The sequence below is a fragment of the Hippocampus bargibanti genome, linkage group LG14 (assembly GCF_051943395.1).
Source record: "Hippocampus bargibanti isolate YZ-2025 linkage group LG14, ASM5194339v1, whole genome shotgun sequence".
NCBI lineage: Eukaryota > Metazoa > Chordata > Actinopteri > Syngnathiformes > Syngnathidae > Hippocampus > Hippocampus bargibanti.
This window is the reverse complement of record NC_142747.1, coordinates 21,389,588-21,403,096: the sequence shown is the minus strand read 5'-3', so window position 1 is coordinate 21,403,096 and position 13,509 is coordinate 21,389,588. Positions and strand designations below refer to the sequence as shown.

Sequence of the window (13,509 nt, the reverse complement as noted above, 5' to 3'; positions counted from 1 at the left end):
GTTTCTCTCTGCCTATACTTTGAAATATGTAAATGAATGACTATGTGTGTGACATTCTGAGCCCAAACAGCTTTAGTCGAGTAAATATTACAATAACAGCGTCATGCCAGCCTGACAGGAAATGTCAATAATGCATGTTGTTTGTCAGTGGGCTGTTTTCCCTCCGATATGGATCAATAAAAAAAAAAAAAAATAAGAGCCAACGAAAGCTTCTGTATGGGATATAAAGGCACTGAAGAAAAATATTCCATTGTCAGTTTATTCCGTCGATATATTATAAATAGACTGCATGATGATGCAACATCGGACAAGATGAGACCTGAGCTGCTCTTACTGGGCTTTCTTAAACACTTGGTGGCAGACTTTGTCCAGCACGTGGATTTCCTAAAAACAAAGGACAGAAAGACAGCTTCAGCACACCAATCGTATCAGAAGAATAATAATAATAAGATATTGCAGCAAATCCTTTCTGTTTGGTAACCTGTTAGATAGTTTATCTGTATCTTCTGATAATGCGGCATCGTTTTTAGTGTTATTGCCTCAGACGTTGCGATTTACTGTAAGTGTATGAAAGGGCCACTAACCATTTTTGTCTCACTCTCTCTTCCTAGTTTATTTATTTATGTATTTATTGATCAAATTATTTATTTATTTATCAATCAATGTATTTAGTTATTTTAAAGTTTTTGATTTGGAGTCCTCCGAATAAGGAATAATGGTGTGATTTTTTTTTTTTTCAGTTCAATGTTTTACGATACGGTGTCAAAGTCAAGGCCCGGGGGCCAAACCTGGCCCACCGCATCATTTTATTCGGCCCGCGAAAGCAAATCAAGATTGCGAAATTCCATGCTCATCTATCATGCTAGCTAGCGAGTTTGTTGGCGAACTAGCGAGCTAGCTAGCGCGCTTTTATTCAGCTAGCTGGCTAATCGTTTACATCACAGCTGTCGAAGTCAAAGCTAGGGGCCTGAATCCGGCCCGCCACATCATTTTATTCGGCCCATGTAAGCAAATAAAACTTGTGAAGTTCCATGACGCTTGCTAAAGTCTGAATCAAAAATTCAAATTGTCCCATGAAAGCCACAATTGCAGTCATTATTTTTGACTTCAAATTTGAAAACTCGTTATTCATTCCTTTTTTTGTGTGCTGTATGTTTTAATTATGTACAATTTCCTGCTCAGCTATCAAGCTACCAAGCTAGCTCGCGAAAGCAAGCGAGCTAGCTAGCGCTCTTTCATTCAGCCATCTGGCTAATCCTTTACATTACAGATGTCAAAGTCAAGGCCAGGGGGCCAAATCTGGCCCGCCACATTATTTTGTTCGGCCGGTGAAAGCAAATAAAAGTTACTAAAGTTTGAATCAACATTTCAAATTGTCCCATTGTGAATCGCAATAACAGTCATTATTTTTTACTTCAAATTTGAAAACTACTTTTTCATTCATTTGTTGTGCGCTCTATATGTAATATGTGGAGGAGGGAATGAAACATTCTAATGGCTTTCCCAAATTCAAAATGACCTCCGAGAGGAAACCGCGCGGCAAAAAATGACTATGACACCCTTGTTTTATGACACTGCTCGTTTCGCACCAGATGTAGAAGATCTCCTTCAATCCAATGTTTCCAACCACGATTTTCCTTTTCCCCCTTCTGAACACACAGCAGTTTGTCCCCGTCCCAGTTGACCAGAGTCTACGACGTGACAAAGAGAACAAATAGAAACATCCAGGAATGTGAAGCGCTACTATATACGGACGGGCTTGTGTTCATGACTTTCTTTTACAGTTGAAATATGAAAGCTCACCATGACTTTTCGGTTGTCAAGACCCTTTGTCTGCTCCTCAAACTCTACTCCAACAGTAAAGTTGACCTCATAGTTTCTGAAGGTGCTCAACGTCTTGGTTTCAAACTTGTCTCCGTTCTGAACAAAGACTTTTGTCTGATGCAGGTGGGAAGCGATTTTCCTGGTGGCAAAGTCGATATCTGCATGCGAGAATGAGGGAAAATCGAAGGTCTCACTTTGTTGTCTTCGATTTTGGGATGCATAGTTCATACTTGGATTGGATTAGTCTTGCAGTGGAGAAATTTACATTTCACAGTAGCAAAGCGGTGAAAGTTAGAGGAAAGGAAAGAAAGAAGTAGAAAAACAAAATACAGTAGCTGCTGTCAAGACAGCCACTCTCGCGCTAGCCATCTTAAACAAAATAACAAATAATGCGACACAACAGAAAAGACAGTCCTTCAATCTTATGCACCCTCTTTGTTGTATGAAGCACTTCTAGATGAAAGAGGAGAGGATCAAACCATCTTTTTCACCGGTGGATCAGGGATGTCATGGCGCAAGGTGCACGTCTGCTACAAGCTAAATGTCGAAAGCAACCGCAAAGCTGTAGCATCCATTAACGAAAAGAGATTCTCTCACATCTTCTGTCCCACGTCAATCCGCTTCAATTCCTAGCTGCTACTTTCTTCTCATTCAGACTTAATTGTCTACACAGAACACACACCGGCACTGTGATTCCTGCGTGTGCTAATTGCCACAGTCAAGAAAAGTCAAAGGCGTAGAAAGATCTCACTTGCTTGAGCGACCCAATGAAGAACATGGGGAGGATACTAAAACTCTTTTACTCAACACTCCAACTTTATAAACGTGCATTCTTTAACATTAATATCAGTTGATTGTTGTTGTAGTAAATTATTTGGCCAATGGCCACATGAAGGAAATGAGGAGAGCAACTTACCGAGGGCTTTCATCACCTCCTCAAAATTGTCATTGCTCACCATCTCCCAGCGTCCGTTGTAGTCTGCAGCCATATTGAGTGTCGAGGTCGTGTTTGTCTCGAGACGGCAGTTGTTGTGAAGAGAGAGAATTATCCTCTCCAAAACCTTTTTTTATGGCCACTGCGTGCATGTGTGTGCTTGTACCAAAGGACAAGGGTCCACCTAATGATTTTCTGCAGTCACGATAGTTTCGTTGCGATATAAAGGTCAGGTTCTCCTCCGTGAATGTTACTTCACCGTCACACTATGTCAGTTACACTTTGACATTCATTCACGATTCAAACATTGTAATTCACAATCCACTCTATCTGATGGACGTGGCAGTAGACCCGACTGTACTTATTCCGTTTCAAGTGGCGGGATGTCATAAAATAGCATTTTACTTTCCAGCTCAGTGGCACGTCACACCACAATCCACTTTTAGAAATTCTATCAGTAAGCGTGCACTTTGGGCATTTTTCGTAGAAGCTTCGTGTCCTCTGAAACAGGTGGCACTCATCTCTTTTTTGGAATTTGAACATTGCATATTTTGGTTGAGAGAACACCCTAAAATACTGATGTATCATGTCGTTATCTTTCGGCGATAGCGACTTGATTTTCTGCTGAGGCGGGCATACTGTAATGCGTCTATTGTCAGATAAGATAAGCCATCCGCAGTTACACGTTCACACATGGATAATAAGACGAGCCAAGTCCGACTATTTCCCTGGAACTTCTCTGCCTCGCGCACCATTATTTTTCTCTGCTCCCACCTGTCTGTCTGACTGGATGACCCTGCCAACCCCCTTTCAACTTAGTGCCTCGGATCATTGGGGGCGAACAATACGATAATGGCTCACAAAGGGATATTAAAAATAATGGTAATCATAAACGAGCAGATTTTCAGGCAAGGTTTAGACTCCAAGAAAGGGCTAACTCCAAAATGCTAGCTTACATAGCTACCGTAGCTTGTCAGTGGTTCGATGAGCTCCCTATGCTGTCGTAGCGGAGAGCATTGTATAGACTGCCTCCCACTCAGTTCGCCGGGAGAGTCTCCAGCTCGCCCGCGGTCCTAATGAGGACAATCAGTGTCGAAAATGGTGGGATTGATGAGTCACTTTGGCATCGTCATGGCACTTCTCATCTGTTCTTCAGCCTACATAAACAAATTAAATTTGAACTGCTCAGCAATTTCATTCACCTTTATTAGCTGTTTGCTATTGGAGGTGGAACATAATACAACCATGTTAGAAATATGAGTAAACATAAGGTAACAAGGTCGTAGCGATGGTGTCCTGACAAGAAAACGTGAAGGTGAAATATAGCTGGAAGTATAAATATACTCGACAGAATAATTATTATGATTTTTCACTGCAGTGATTTTGTTTTATCTGTCTGACCGTCTATCTGTCTCTCTGTCTGTCTGTTTCTCAGTCTTTCAGTCTCTCTTTCTCTCTGTCATTCAGTCTCTGTCTCTGCCTCTCTCTGTCTCTCTGCCTCTTAGCCGCTTAGCCTGTATCTCTCTTTGTCTCTCTGTATCTCTCTTTATCTCGCTATGTCTCTGTTTCTGTATTTCTCTCTGTCTCTCAATCTATAATAAGAAGTTATAGCCCGAAATATTTGTATTCACCTTGGCTCACATTCTCCAACATGTTTTTTTCCCCCCCACCTCCCATTTGACCACATGGGAGCAATGTTGCTACACAAGAGCCAAGTCCTTGAGCTTTCATGCAACCCCGGAGTTTGGAGTGAAACAGCACAGCATGTTATCCTGTGATCAATGTTCACAAGACACAAAACCATCTGCTAGCGAAGGGCCAACATGGTAGAAATCGGTACACGTTGGTGTGCGATGTGGTCAGGTTGATTTGGACTCTCTTTCCTATTTTGAAACCACATTTTGGATTTAAAATTGAGATAGTGGTGACATACAATGAATAATCACATCATGTTGAAGGTTTTGAAACATATCCATCACAAAATATGAACTGATGGCATACTAGCTATTCATCTAGGTATGTATTGGTTTACTTGTTTATTCATCTCTCCATCTATCTGTCTAGAGAGATCGAGGGATAGCTAGCTAGCTAGAGGGATAGCTAGCTAGCTCGAGAGATAGATAGAGGTATAGCTAGCTAGCTAGAGAGATAGCAAGCTAGAGAGGGAGAGATAGCTCGCTAGCCAGAGAGAGAGAGAGAGGAATAGCTAGCTAGCAAACTAGCTAGGTTCTAACTGTCTAGTTTGCTAGCTAGCTATTCATCAAGATACATATTTGTTTATGCTTCTAGGTATTTATTTATATATTCATCTAGGTATTTATTTATGAAGCAGTTTTATATTTATTACTGCCAATCCTGTAGCTCATAACCTTGCGGGTTACACTTCTACGTATTCATGCGTTGAGTGTCTCTTTTTACCCTTCAATTTTCATGTCATCATTCAACAGAAAGACAATCCACCCGTGGTGTCTTGCGCCATGCCATCACATGTATTTTATTAGCACGGTGTTGAGATCTCTGCACATTTTTTGCATCAACTCCACCGGTGGCCTCGTCATCTCTTCAATCTCATTCATTCATTCATTGTTTGAAAGCTTCAAAAGCTTCCATGAATCTCTGTCCTCCAAAGAGACAAGTGACTGCGAGATGCGCTCCTTATGATGAAGCCGTACTTTGGGACTGGCAGCGGTGACGCCATCCAAATTTGTCTGAAATGTCTTTTCCTCCCACTCGTGGACGCACGCGACTGCTGCACCACTTGATTTTGCCGTGCGCTTTGATGTCCCAGCAGGAATACAAAGAGCTCCAGTGTTTCCACACATTTTAATAGGCTTGCCTTTTATCTTCCTTGTGGAAGCAATTTTCAGGGGAGGGAGCATAGCGCTGATACGGTGGCGCATCAGGACTACATCAAAAGGAAAAAAAATATATTCGTATGCTACACACAAGCACGGAAAATGGCAAGAGGAAGACAAAAATCCCATTCATCACGCGGAACTGCTTTTGTGCAGTTTTGTTGTTGTTGTGCTAACCGAATGGACCAGAGAGGCTTATTTGATTAGCATTTTTTTTAGTTTGCGTCTTCAATTGTAAAGCACTCACATTTTCACTGGTGGTCGGGGAGGTAAAGCAGAACCAACAACATGACAGAAGTAGTAGTTTTTGTACATTTTCGTTCATTGGGTGTGCGCCTTATACCCCAGTGCACCTTATACACGGGAAAATACGCTACAACACATGGTAGAATCTGTGTTGGGCAAGCTTTTTCGACTACTACCAAGCAACACAAATCCTATGTTCCACCTCTGCAAAGTCCCATCTTTCAGGATAAATGTTGCCATTTAACCTCCTTCCAATGCATGTCCTGCGTCACCCTTAGAAAGTAATAGAATCCTCATAATCATGTCAGATGTTAGAAAAACATCATACAAGTACTGTGACATCTTCATCTGTGAGCCCCTCTGCATATACACAACTTTTTGGAAGTTTGTTCAGTGCGAGACGATGCGAAATGTTTCATGTTTTCTCCTCGGTCATTCAACTGGGTGGCAATGAGGCCTCGTTTCCCCACAGAAACCATACGACTGATTGTGGGAACCTGGAAAGAGTTTCTCTCTCTCTTTTTTTTTCTTCTTGTTTTTTTTTTTTTTGCATCTCCGCTCCGAAATGGGCCTGGATGGTGATGCATTATGCACGAGCTTTTTCTACGTGAAGCAAGATAGGGCCGTGGGTCCTAAGGGGATCAAGGCGAGGAAAAGGTGCCCGCATTCAACATTGTGCATGATGGAAACAAAAGATGACTTGACTGTACGGCTCCTTGCTGTCCGTGTTTGACTGTCGGATGGAAACGCTATTTTCATATTTGTTTTGAAAGGTCTGAAAAATATGGCCATGTATTTTTGTCCGTTTCAAGATTCATGGCATGATAAATAATACAGTACAGGGACCGCCTTCTTATGTATGCAAATGAAATTGTATGCTGCTGTAACAATTGGTTATACAAGCCTTGCATAAGCGGCACTTGACGCTGGTACCGCACAAGGTTCCATTTGTCAACTTTATTCACAAATATTGCTTTAGTCATTCCTGACTTTCTGTGATGCTAACAGACGACCCGCAGATATTTGGGAACGTATATAAGAAGTCCTAGATGGCGCCCGAGTAGGCAGCCGTAAGCACTTTCTGAACCCTCTTTGTTGTATGAAGCAGTTCTAGATGAAAGAGATAATCCAAGCGTCCTTTTTGACCAGTGGATCAGGGTCTCCAAGGTCAAATGTCCACGTCTTCTGCAGGCTTGGATTAGCCTTTATTAGTCTCGTAGTGGAGAAATGTATATTTCACAGCAGCAAAGTTATAGGAGGAGGAGGAAAGGAAAGGAAGAAGTAGAAAAACAAAATACAGGAGCTGCTGTAAAGGCAGCCACCCCCGCGGCGCCATCTTGAAGTCAAAAGAATTAAAACAACACAGTCTTTAGTCTTAAGCAATTTCTGCGCCATTTTTTGCTATATTAAGCAGTTCCAGATGAAAGAAGAGATAATCGAAGCGTCCTTTTCACCAGTGGATCAGTTCTACAAGCTAAATGTTGAAAGCAAACACGAAGCTGTCGCATCCAATGACGATTGTCTTCAACTCCTGTTCCATGTAAATCCGCTTCAATTCCAAGCTGCGAAAGTTTCACATACACTCATGTTAATTAAGAAATGTATATTTAAGGAGTGAAGGTTTCGGACGTTTCGCCTCCTATCCGTCCGAACGTCCGAAACCTTCACTTTTGTACAGATGACGGCTGAAGAAACCTTCTCATCGATGGACCACTCCTGTACGACTGAGAGCTTACACAGACGTATATTTAAGGAGTTAAAATGACTGAAATAGCAACATTTTTGCAGATTCCAAAGTGCGAATGACACGACAACATGAAATCCGGCTAAACTTGATGAAGTCAAGTCAACGTGAAAGAGAGCAGTCAAAAAGAGAAGAAAGGAAGAAGAGCTCAAACAAAGGCCTCCTCATCGTATATTCGGCCGTATGGCGACAAACGTCATGAGCACAAAAACGATTCAAAGCGTAGGAGTTGACTGAGGAAGCCACGGTCCGAGTTCACGTCTAATTTTCCTTACTTATTTGGCCTTTCCGCTTGCCAAGCTTTCAATCTCGCAGGCCTTTAGGGGGTCCAGATTATCTCTTTGGTTTGGAAGAAAATGAGCTGAGCTGAAAGCTACATTACCCCAGACTTATGTGAACTCATTTTTTTCCCCCCCGCACCGCCATTAGCTGACGACAGCCATTTGGAGATGCACAGTGAAGTGGCGACGTGCTCATCAGAGAGTGCCTGGCATTCCTTCAGTCAATTACCATCCAAATGGCCTCCGGCTGATGATTCTTTTGTCTCCGAATCCCAGTGGATAGAGACGACTCATATTTTCAATACAATTTTCAATACATACAGGACGTTTCTGTAGGTTTTACGTTTAATCTTATCAGGTCACAGTGGCGGGACTTGAATGCCACTCCTCTCTGTCTGAATCAATCCGAGTTGCGTCTGTGAATAAAAAGTGTGAAGTGATTTACTAGCCGGTCCCGTTAGCCTGTGAAGAAAGAAATACTGTCTTTAAACTCTTCGGGTCATCAACGTAACCATCAACGTGTGGATTCATGATATGGGGTTAGAAGTCGCTCTTCCACACCGCAACAAGATGATTGGCAAAGGATGGCAAAGCATCAATAATAACCTAATAAAATTGAAATATTATTGGCTATTTTTGCTCGTTCAACCTTTCTTCATGATGTCAGACTTTTCTTGAAAAGTCCGTCTTGAAAATGGCTTTGAGCGTATATCTGCCTCTATCAAATCCGTAATTCAGCAGCTTGAGTCATGGTTTACTGAAGGCCCAAGGATAAATGTTGTTGCACTACAGTTGGTGTGAATTTAATATACGACTGTTAGAGCGTCTGTGTTTTATACTTCCTTCCCCGTTCAGTGTTTGATTTCAACATACATTCCATACCAAATATAGCACGGAAGCAACTTCCGACCAAATTCACCTTACGAACAACCGTATGTCGTTCGTACACTGGGGAGCGTATGTACTCTGTTATCACCGCGTCATGCATGTCAACACAAGTTCTTTGTCTTCCCACACTTGGATTTGTCCTAAAAAAATGGACTCTGCATTTGGGTTCTCAGAAAATGCTGTGCACGTGGCCTGATGATGTGGATATTGATTTCCAATGACCTCAGCTCATGTCTATCTCTTCTCCTTCCAGTTGGTCGCGCAATGGTGATGATCTGTTTTTGTCTTTTAAAACCGCTTCTATCTCTTTTGTTGGCTCTCGCTGACCCGGGCCGCACTGTCTCGGCTAACGTTTATTGCCAGTTATGGACCCTATGAATAATTGATCCTGAATCTATTGAAGAACCTGACTGGGACGAATGGTATAGGGCAGCACTGGCCAATAATCTCTCCCTCCGCTGCACAAATAGGCCTCTTCTATACCAGCACTACAGCAGTCATTTTTCCTCCTTTCCTTTTACATTCCGTCAAATGCTTTGCTTCCCATCCCTTTCCTATTCTCTTATCACACCCTAAAGTATTCCACTTGCCGTATAATATTAAGTGAACCCGGAGATCATCGTTCCCGCTTGGCATGCACTTACGAGACAAGCTAGCTCTTTTCTGTGTGGTTCCATCGTGGATTGGTCACTCCAATGTCAAAACAAGAAGTAATCACTTGGAAATAGCATTCCAGCTGCAAAATGCAAAAGTCGATCAATACTTTGCCGGTTGGCATCGTGTCCGGCTGCGGGCCTGGAGGACCACCGTCCTGCCTGTTTTCCAGCTGCGACGCATCTGACGGTTGATGCTCGAGGGAGGGATTAGATTTATTTATTCATCCATTTATCTATTTATTTATTTAATTAATTTTCCATTCATTTATTCATCTATGTATCGATGTATTTATTGATGACTTTATTTATTGCGACAACCATTTCCCCATCATTGTTTTTGTACTTTGTGATGGTTGATGATTGTCCTATTTAACTGCTTTGATTTGGTTGTCCGCCCTCAGTGGCCAATATTCAGCATGCTCTCAAAATAACCTCGGAAATACTTCTATTTATTCAACGTAGGACGATTTTGAGGGTGATGCGTCCAGAAAATATGTTGATGAAATGATAAATAAAAGGCAGCCATCTATTCATCCAATTTTCTATTCCGCTTATCTATATTTGCTTTTGCGGTTGCGCCATAAGCGATCCCAGCTGGCTATTCCTCGCATTGTTAATCAGACAGTCGCAAAAAGAAAAGGCATCTGTTTCGTAAATGAAGCCTCCACACTTTTAAATACACTTTTAAGTACATTAAATAGCATTGGTTTGTTCATAGAAAATGATATATTTCTGCAGATAAATGATGCTGTGCCTTTATTTATTTTTATTTTTTTATTGCCATGGTAATGTCGAAAAATGTTGTTCCATCTCAGTACATTTTCAAACGTGGGCTAAGGTCCAACATAAATGTTTCATTTATAAACTGTCACTGTTGGAGCTTTTAATGTTGCATATATTTATTTTTTTATTTATTTATCTTTGTTTGACCAAGCAGGATAAATCTGTTGTTGAGGCAATCCAGCACCATGGGCACCTTGATGATGGCTTTTCACTCATTTGCATAAGTCAGCAGCTCATCCATCGGTTTAGAACTTGTTCAAACAACCCAAATGGCAGTCACTAATTGGAAAAGAGAAAGCTATAAATATTGCCTTTTCTGGTTAGATTCTCTTTTTTTGGGGACTTCTTCACTTGTTTTGTTTTTCTGGAAGCCGACAGAAATCGGAGCACTGTGTCCACTCCAGTGCCATCGTTTTTGTCATTGTCACTCAAATGGCAGGACCCACAGAATATTGACTTTTAGGACGACATAAAGACTCAATACAGCGTAAGAAACCGTAACCTCTCTTCTTTCATCAGAAAAAAAGTGTTACTTCCTAAATGATATGGGTCTGGAGTTATAGGATCTTGAAATGAGGGTGGATGCCTAAAATACAATGCAATACAGTACGTATTAGTTTATGTAGCGCTTTAACTACAGCTGATGCTGGAACAAAATTGCCAACATGGAAAAACGGGGAAATGCTGCCCCCTTGTGGAAGGGAAAGACATTGCCAGAAGTCTGGCCAGCGCTTTATCGGCACCTAAGCAAGACAAAACAAAACCCGAACAAATTTGCGAATGGCGTTCTACGTCATATTTTCAATTCCCCAACACATTTGTGAATGCTAATAGCGAGAGAGGTTTTCCGAGGTATCGGAAAATAAAATCCGCTGCTGCGTCTCTTTGTGGTTGCGAAAGGAAGAAAAAAAGTACATAAAATGACGGAAGCCCACTGCGTTTTTAATACACATCTGTGCCCAAATGAATAGATGACAACAACAACAAAAATTCATCCCAATTTGTGTTCATCATTACTTTGTGCTTCATGCTCACACGTAAACACCGTCCTGCAGGTCACACTAAATTCATTTTCGACACACTCACACACACACACTGCTTTGTTGCTCCACATGTGTCAGGCAAAATCCAACTGTGTAAGACACCTGCTGGTTAACAAATGGAAATTTTAATCAAGTGCGCACAGTGGACGATATAGCATTCCCCTTCCTGGAGCGACAGAATGCCACTTTAGCCACACTGCTCTGAAATGGACCAATGATTTCTTTGGAAAAAAGGAAGAAATATAAGCAGAAAGTTCCCCGGCGTGATGCTCCGCTCTCTTCCTCGTCCTAGATGTTAAAATGTGGAAAGAAAAAACTCCCTTGACTTGACTTCACCTCATTTCCTCAACATTTCTTTGTTAGCTGTATATCTTCTTATTGTCGTTTATCTGCCTTCGTAAACAAATGGACAAATGGAGGTGCACCTTATAGTCCGATGCGCCTTACATATGGAAAGAGTAATACAGGTAACATCCGACTTACAACCAAGTTCCGTTCTGACCAAACGGTCGTAAGTCAAAATCCATTGAAAATGTTGAATAGAGACTCGGAGGCTAAATGACTCACAAATTCCCCCCTCTGGTGCCATCACACGGTCGATTGCTGTGCGAGAGTGTTATGCTGGCTGGCTGGCCAAAATTACGTACGCGTTGCCGGCCTGCTAACGCGTTGCGGTGCCAGACGTAGAATTAAAAAAAAAAAAAATAATAGGGTCTGGAGGTCGTGGGCGTAAGTACAGGTGGTTGTAAGTCGAGATGGCCGTAAGTCGGATGTTACCTGTACACCATTCATTGGGCCTTATACTCTGTTGCGCCTGATACACCAGAAAATACTGTACGTCTCAAAAGTTTGAATATTCACCAGTCATTGAAGGTGCGCCTTAGAGTCCCGTGCGCCTTATACATGGAAAAAGTTTGAAAACACACCATTCATTGGAGGTGTGCCTTATAGACCATAAAATACTGTACCTCTGAAAAGTTGGCACATTCGCCATTCATTGAAGGTGCGCCTCATAGTCCGGTGCGCCTTATACGCTGGAAAATTCGGTATATTATATTTGTTTTTGTTTCAAAGTCAATCCCGGTTACATGACAATTGTTCATTAGTACAATACCCGCTTGACCTCCATGAAAATACACCATTCTTTGGGGGTGCGCCTTATGCACTGGAAAATACAGTATAGTTATATTTGTTTTTTTTTTTTCCAAAGTCAATCCAGGATACATTACAAGTGTTCATAGTACCACTGACACAGTATCCACTTGACCTCCATGATAATACACCATCCATTCATTGGTGGTGCACCTTATACACCAGAAAATACGCTACTCATAAAACATGACGGGTTCCACCAACTTGACGTAGGTTAGTAGTACTTTTTGTAAGGCTCTAAGTAGTGTGTACTTCATTTATGGAATTATTTTCAACATTGGGGCAAATAGCCTAATTAATGAACAGTCACCGTGTTTAATTGGTGTGATTTGGTGCGCCGCCTAATGCTTTTCAAATTGCAGATATCTGCTTGGCGCTGCTTTCATTATTCAAACAAACCAATTTGAACGGAATCAAAACGTTCTTTAACTGCAATGGCGATTTTCGTCCTCTCGCAGTCGTTCAGGATAAGTGGGGGGGGGGGGGGGGGCTGTCTTCCCGTCATTGTGTTGGAGGAAACACTTGAAGCCAGACTCACAGAACGGATACCAATAAACCCTCTGAGACAGATGTCCTTTTTTTAGTTTATTTCTACACTGTCGGAGTATAATTTCTCTATTTTTGTACATGCGGATGTTTGTGTGTGTGTGTGTCTGTGTGTTTCTCAGCAAAGTTCAGATTTGGCCGCTGGCATTGTCCGCATGAGGTCTGCCCTTTTTTTTGGATAGATTGCCACGTCCACTCCTGATTGATATCCTCTTGGGTACATTTGAAGTGTAACGCTGGATATACATTCGAGCAATCGAGCCATGGTGTAAAATGTTTCACTCTGGTGACAGCAGGTGGTCTGCTTGATTCTTTTGGATGTGCTATGGACAATCTGGTTGTCTTTTGAAGACAATCAAGGCTTTTGGGTGCACCTTATACACCAGAAAATGTAGTACAGTGATACCTTGGCTTACAAACTTAATTGGTACCCAGAAATGTCTGTAAGGTGAAAAGTGTTGTATTCCAAACATGAATTTTCCATAGGAAACCATTAAAATAAGAATAATCTGTTCCCAGGTCCCCATAAAACACAATGTTCCACTAAATAAGCCTTA

General features: G+C 41.7%; 1 protein-coding gene across 1 annotated transcript; it reads right to left on the bottom strand.

Moving 5' to 3' along the window:
- Nucleotides 1–245: 245 nt before the first annotated feature.
- Nucleotides 246–2,901, bottom strand: rbp2a (retinol binding protein 2a, cellular). The gene is made up of 4 exons (XM_089013902.1): nucleotides 2,741–2,901; nucleotides 1,804–1,982; nucleotides 1,590–1,691; nucleotides 246–384 (listed from the first exon to the last, which is right to left on the bottom strand). The coding sequence occupies exons 1-4, from the start codon at nucleotides 2,811–2,813 to the stop codon at nucleotides 331–333; spliced, it is 408 nt and encodes a 135-aa protein (XP_088870028.1). The 5' UTR covers nucleotides 2,814–2,901; the 3' UTR covers nucleotides 246–330.
- Between the last annotated feature and the right edge of the window lie 10,608 nt (nucleotides 2,902–13,509).

Coding starts and splice junctions, on each gene's coding strand:
- rbp2a (XM_089013902.1), bottom strand. CDS start 2,813: ATGGCTGCAGACTACAACGGACGCTGGGAGATGGTGAGCAATGACAAT. Junction 1,983..2,740: donor GGAGGTGATGAAAGCCCTCG/GTAAGTTGCTCT, acceptor TCTCGCATGCAG/ATATCGACTTTGCCACCAGG. Junction 1,692..1,803: donor TTGACAACCGAAAAGTCATG/GTGAGCTTTCAT, acceptor GTCACGTCGTAG/ACTCTGGTCAACTGGGACGG.